Source organism: Sinocyclocheilus rhinocerous, unplaced genomic scaffold, assembly GCF_001515625.1.
Source record: "Sinocyclocheilus rhinocerous isolate Xijiao unplaced genomic scaffold, SAMN03320098_v1.1 scaffold3991, whole genome shotgun sequence".
NCBI lineage: Eukaryota > Metazoa > Chordata > Actinopteri > Cypriniformes > Cyprinidae > Sinocyclocheilus > Sinocyclocheilus rhinocerous.
In genome coordinates this window covers 94319-100722 of record NW_015664686.1, presented here as the reverse complement: position 1 = coordinate 100722, position 6404 = coordinate 94319, and the positions used below count along the sequence as shown (strand labels likewise).

Genomic DNA, 6404 nt, shown 5'->3' with positions numbered 1-6404 from the left:
TGTGTGTGTGTGTGTATGTGTGTGTGTGTGTGTGTGGACATTGGCTCTGTGTGTGTTGTGCGTGTTTGTAATAGAAATCAATATGTGCAGCAGGAGAGTAAATAAAGCTTCAAGGGGAGAACTACTTCTGAAGTTATGAATTCACATGAGGAAGAGCACTCATCTGTGAGGAGCTCCGCCCACTGAACTCTCATCTGTGAGGAACTCCGCCCACTGAGCGATCATCTGTGAGGAGCTCTGCCCACTGAGCGATCATCTGTGAGGAGCTCCGCCCCCCCAAGTGCTTGTCTGCATGAGCTCCACCCCCCCGGAGTACTCGAAAAAATACAAATTACACAATATATGACCACAAACCAGTACCACTAACCAAACCCTCCAGAAGGTTCTTCCTCATGTGAATTCATAACTTCAGAAGTAGTTCTCCCCTTGAAGCTTTATTTACTCTCCTGCTGCACATATTGATTTCTATTACAAACACGCACAACACACACAGAGCCAATGTCCACACACACACACACACACACACACACAGATCTGCCGGAGACAGAAGTGTGTGCTTGATAAGAGCAGTTCAAACGAGCAATATTCAGCAAGCACAACTGACATAGTGAGAGACACGAGAAGATATCAGACCTCCAAAAACACAAGCATGTGAAAAACCCCACTGAAATCATGTCCTGTGATCATGTGAGGAGTTTTAATGTGTTACATACCTGCTGTCCTGCTGCCGTCTGTCTGATCAATGACCGTCTGTAAGCTCCGCCTCCTAACTCTAGTCTGTCAGGAGCTCCGCCCACTGAACTCACATCTGTGAGGAGCTCTGCCCTATATGTGCAGCAGGAGAGTAAATAAAGCTTCAAGGGGAGAACTACTTCTGAAGTTATGAATTCACATGAGGAAGAGCACTCATCTGTGAGGAGCTCCGCCCACTGAACTCTCATCTGTGAGGAGCTCTGCCCACTGAGCGCTCAACTGTCTGGAGCTCCGCCCCCTGAGTGCTCATCTGCGAGGAGCTCCGCCCCCCGAGTGCTCGTCTGTCTGGAGCTCCGCCCCCACACGCTTTCCTACTCTGTGATTGGTTAGTGCTGAGAGACTTCAGGCTGAACTGATATTCAAGATATTCAAATCTATACATGAAACGTAACGAATGAAACAATTCTTTTTATTTCTGTTTCTGAACAAGAGTTTTATCTTACAATATTTACTGTGTATAATAAAATAATCATCATAAAAAAAATATTAAAAAAATATTATTTTGTTACAATCATAATTCAGTGAACGAGTGAAAAGCTCAAGAACAGCAGCAGAACATCAAACATATGAAACACTGAGCAGCATCTGATTACGACACGTCTGCTGTTTAGTGTTTGAGTGTATGTGTGTGTTTGTGTGTGTGCGTGTGTGTTTTTAGCGTGTGTGTATGTGTTGGCATTGTAACTGCAGTGCAGGTGTGAATTTGCAGATGAATTCAGTTTGTCCTCGATGAACTTTCCTCAGCTGAGATTTCCCTGAAACACACACACACACACACTTCATTTAGTGTTCATTTGCACGCGAGCAGCTCAGGATACAGTGTTTTTAGTATCTCAGTTGACAGCAAATGCTGCTTCACCTCTGCATTTGATTTGAGTTTAGGCTGCTTTAATGAGCATTTGAAAATGTAATATGCGCCATCCATCTTCACAAACTAGTAATGAGAAGTGCATATAAAGTGCATATTATTGTGTATTTGGGAAAGCAACATTTGACATTTACGATTAATTTTCACATATACATCATTTCCAACATTTTTGTGCACAGATGATTACAGCAATTCACTAGATTTGTAATGAGATGTATCTGTAAACCTGTTTTCACAGAAACTGTAGTTTTCCGCAATTAAGAAAATTTAGAGACAAAATTAGTTTTTTTTGCTGTAAAGTAAATAATATACTTACGAAATTTTTGTTTTCAATTATATTATGTTTTCATCACATTTATTTTACAGTGCAGCTGCTACTAATATATTACTGTCTTAGGGATAATGATGATAATAATACCAATAATATAAAAGTATTATTTATTATTATTATGATTATTAATATATTCACATTTTTTAAAAACACCAGTGTAATGTGGACTGAGACACAACTAAAAAGAGGTTTGAATCCATATTTTATTATATTTAATTTGAAATGAAAAGGGGTCGAAGCAGTTAATTTGATGCATTTAAATTTACAAATGCATACAATTGCTAAGTTTTTTTAAGTTTTAAACTGAAATGCATGAATCTGGTGCATTTTGAGAGCTCAAAATTAATATCTCCGACCCCATTTAATTCAAATAGTCTCACAAAGTCCTGTGAAATACAATGAAATGATGATTATATGCTCATTATTTTTATTGCTATTATTACCTCAGAAAACCTGCAATTACATTTTTTCCCTAAATTGTGCAGCTCTACTGTAGGTGCACCTGTCAAACATGAGTATGAGAGAGTGTGTGTGTGTGTGTGTGTGTGGGTGTGTGTGTGTGTGTGAGAGTGTCTGTGTGTGTGTGTGTGTGTGTGTTCACCTGTTCTCTGAGCTCGCAGTCGGCAGGTGAGGTGAATCTGTCGACACACAGAGGTGCTGGAGCACAAACAGCTCAGATACTGAACTAAAGCGTCGTTAGGGTCCTCGTCGCACGTCTACACACACACACAGTGATCACATGAACTAGAGGTCGACCGATACTAATAACTAGGTTGTACCACACTGGCCGATACCGATTAATCAACTGATAGTTTTTAAAATGCACACTGAACAAAAACCAAAATAGTGTTTTACTATTTAAAATAAAAACACTACTGAACCATACTTTGTAAATGAATAAAAATATTAATATTAATTGATATATTGATCAATAAAGCTAGTTCATAGTTTATTAACTAATGTTAACAGCAGAAACATTAGTAATAGTAAATGTTGAAATTAACACACTCTAACAAGGAACAATACTTATCCAGCTTTCATTAATCTTAATGTTATAAATGGACTCTTATTGTAAAGTTTTACCATTTCATATCAACAGCGATTTGGGACAAATATAATGTAATTTAATGGAAAACTACGTGGCGGGGCAGGATTTTCTGTCGGCTGCATTTAAATCCGCGTCTGAAGTGTCCTGCTCTGTGTAGCGCGCAGTGTCAAAACAAACAGCAGAGGTGTCAGTGATTCTCCTCTAGAGGCAGCTCTCGCTCTGTATAATGACAGTGGATCTTCTCAGCCGCTCCAGCAATAGATGCAACCCGGAAAACTATCAGCAGGGGTTTTTGCAGATAGTTCCAGCAATCAACTATCGGTCGACCTCTAACATGAACTCATGAAAGCGCTCATGTAGGTGAGTAAAGCTGTAATGCTCACCATGTTGTGTCCGCGTGTGTACACCTTCACGTGACCTTTGACCTTGACGTGCCTCTGAAGCCCATCCCACTGACCCGCATTCAACTTCAGCAGATCGCAGACGGTGTCAGACGAGAACCAGACGTGAGCGTCAGCAGAGCCGTCCTCCAGCACCAACCTACACAGAGACACACACACACACAATAAATTAACAATATGCAGATCAGAGAAAAATAACACAATAACGCATGATGATATGCACAAATAAATAATTAATATATGCACAGTAGTGTAAAATAATACAGAATTAATAAAAAAGACAAATAAATCATTCATGAACTAATAGCATGCATATTAGTGTAAACTAATACACTAATGCACAATAACGCATTAAATAATGACATGCACAAAATAAATAATTCAGAAACTGGTAATATGCATACTAGTGTAAAATAATACACTAATACACAATAATGCATAAAATAATGATATGCACAGAAAAATAACGGAGCTCAGTCCCTCACTGTAACCAAACACAGGTGTGTAAATAAGTGTGTGACTCGCCTTAAACAGACTGATGTCAGATCAGTGACGCTCACACAGCTGATGGGCAGAGAGCGGCAGTATACGTTACACGCCCTGAAACACACACACACACACACACACACACACACACCATCACTACAGATCAAGTCACATTCATTAGTGTAGCGCTTCTCACAATACTTACGGTTTCAAAGCAGCTACACCGAAAATCATGATGTTTGTGTTTATAATATCTTTATGCCTAAGAGTTGCATTTAGCAGAGAGCTGGACAATATTATATTTTGATGATATAAACAATCAAGCAGTTGAGATTTACTATATACTGTAGTATATACAGGTGCATCTCAATAAATTAGAATGTCGTGGAAAAGTTAATTTCAGTAATTCAACTCAAATTGTGAAACTCGTGTATTAAATAAATTCAATGCACACAGACTGAAGTAGTTTAAGTCTTTGGTTCTTTTAATTGTGATGATTTTGGCTCACATTTAACAAAAACCCACCAATTCACTATCTCAACAAATTAGAATACTTCATAAGACAAATAAAAAAAACATTTTTAGTGAATAGTTGGCCTTCTGGAAAGTATGTTCATATACTGTCCGTGCCGTGCCGAGTCGTACCACGCAGTGGAAAAGCGCCATTAGATATGCTAATATATCCAACTTTAGATGCAGAGGTTAGAACCAAACCTGCAAAAATGTTAAATAATTAAATAAATAATAGAAAACAAAGGAATAAATGACTTGCTAAAACAAATACAATTGGTTTTTAATTACATTTATATTTTTATATTTATTTACACATGCATATACACAGTATACACAGATATTATGCAAACAAAAACTTTTATTTTGGATGCGATTAATCATTTGACAGCACTAATTTATTTATATATTTAAATATTACATTTATTTTCTTCTACTTTTTTGTGTTTCTTCTTACATTTCTGTCTCTTGTATGATAATCAGGGCTGGTGCTGCTTATCATTTGTTTATTGTAGATTAAAGTGTAAATTTAAATAGATAAAAGTCTAAATTGAATTAAAAATGAATGGTATTTGTTAAGCACTTTGAATTACCATTGTGTATGAAATGTGCTATATAAATAAACTTGCCTTGCCTTATATTAATGCATTAATTTCATATTTATTAACACCATGTATTTATTTCCATATTTAAATGTTATTTTTACATTTCTGTCTCTTGTATTATAATCAGGTGGACTGATATTAGAATTGATTGATTATCGATTAAGTGTAAATTTAATTACACTAATTTTGATTAAATTTGATTTTAAGTCATTTATTAATTGATTTATTTTCCAATTGTTACATTTATTTATTTAGATTTTTGCAGGTTTGGTCCTCCATAGAGCTGGGTACAGTTAAAACATTTTGCAACAATATAAACAATCACAGATCTGAGATTTGCTATATATTTTGAGTACATAAATCAATGTTAATGAGAGCATCTCAAACTAACTTGGAGACTTTGCGCTGAACGTGATGGACAGAAACAGCGGCTCCGGCGATCAGACCGAGTGTGTATGGACCACACGACAGATCCACATACACATCAATCACATGACCGGGACAATCAGTGTCCTGGACGGTCAAACGCACCCGCAGATCCTGCTCAATGCTTGCATCTGCATATTTACAGAGAAGGAAACATCTGGTATAAACACAGTGACTCAGTCAGCAGATATCTGTAGAGAGAGAAACTGGAGGCGGGGCCAAACCTTCAGCTGCTGTCGGTGATTGGATCTTGGGTTTGGTTCCGTTGTCCTCCTGTAATGTGATTCGCTGAGTAATGATTCCACAGAAGGAGACGATCTCAGGGGCGGAGCTATAAAACAAACAGAGTCACTCAGTGACTGACAGATAATGCTGATGCATTCAGAGCTAAAGATGTGTTTAGTGTGACGATCATCACCTGCTGTGAAGAACTGCTGACACGCTCATGAGCGCAGGAACACCTGACTGAGGACACAGCACAGGTCAAAGGTCACAAACGATGTAAAAACATTTTTTTTAAATTATATATATATAATTTATTTTATTATTACTTATATAAAAATATATGTTTCAATGATTAATAATAATTAATAAACATGGAAGCTGAAATGTGAGAGATTCCAGATATGCGCGTTGTTTATATCTGAATAAAAGCCTACTTCACTTTTGAGCAAACTACACAGAATACACGTTTCATTTTTAGATTATGATATATTGTGACATATGATATATTGTTACACCCCTAGTGGTTGCTAAGGGTTTTGGGGTGGTTGCTAGGTGATTACCTATGGATGCTTTTATTGTTTAAAAACATTACACTGAAATGTAGCATTGAGTTTTAGGAGTTTGTTCATGTAATGTGCATGTTTAACGGCTGTGTGAGCGTGTGAGAGAGCGTGTGCGTGTGAGTGAGCGTGTGTGAGAGAGCGTGTGCGTGTGAGTGAGCGTGTGTGAGAGAGCGTGTTTGTGTGTGTGT

General features: G+C 37.4%; 2 protein-coding genes across 2 annotated transcripts in view; both read right to left on the bottom strand.

The window, feature by feature from the left end:
- Nucleotides 1–1017, bottom strand: part of LOC107730361 (transferrin receptor protein 2-like) — a 17118-nt gene extending 16101 nt beyond the window's left edge. Inside the window, exon 1 of the mRNA XM_016541183.1 lies at nt 714–1017. Within this exon, the coding sequence (XP_016396669.1) occupies nt 714–941 (228 nt within the window). The 5' untranslated portion in view covers nt 942–1017. The remainder of the gene's footprint in view (nt 1–713) is intronic.
- A 253-nt stretch (nt 1018–1270) lies between these two features.
- ctc1 (CTS telomere maintenance complex component 1) overlaps nt 1271–6404 on the bottom strand; it is a 13650-nt gene continuing 8516 nt past the window's right edge. The window contains exons 11-17 of the mRNA XM_016541181.1: nt 5847–5893; nt 5653–5759; nt 5394–5559; nt 3927–4001; nt 3384–3540; nt 2554–2668; nt 1271–1508 (exon numbers count right to left, since the gene is read on the bottom strand). Of these exons, the coding sequence (XP_016396667.1) occupies nt 1408–1508; nt 2554–2668; nt 3384–3540; nt 3927–4001; nt 5394–5559; nt 5653–5759; nt 5847–5893 (768 nt within the window). The 3' untranslated portion in view covers nt 1271–1407. The remainder of the gene's footprint in view (nt 1509–2553; nt 2669–3383; nt 3541–3926; nt 4002–5393; nt 5560–5652; nt 5760–5846; nt 5894–6404) is intronic.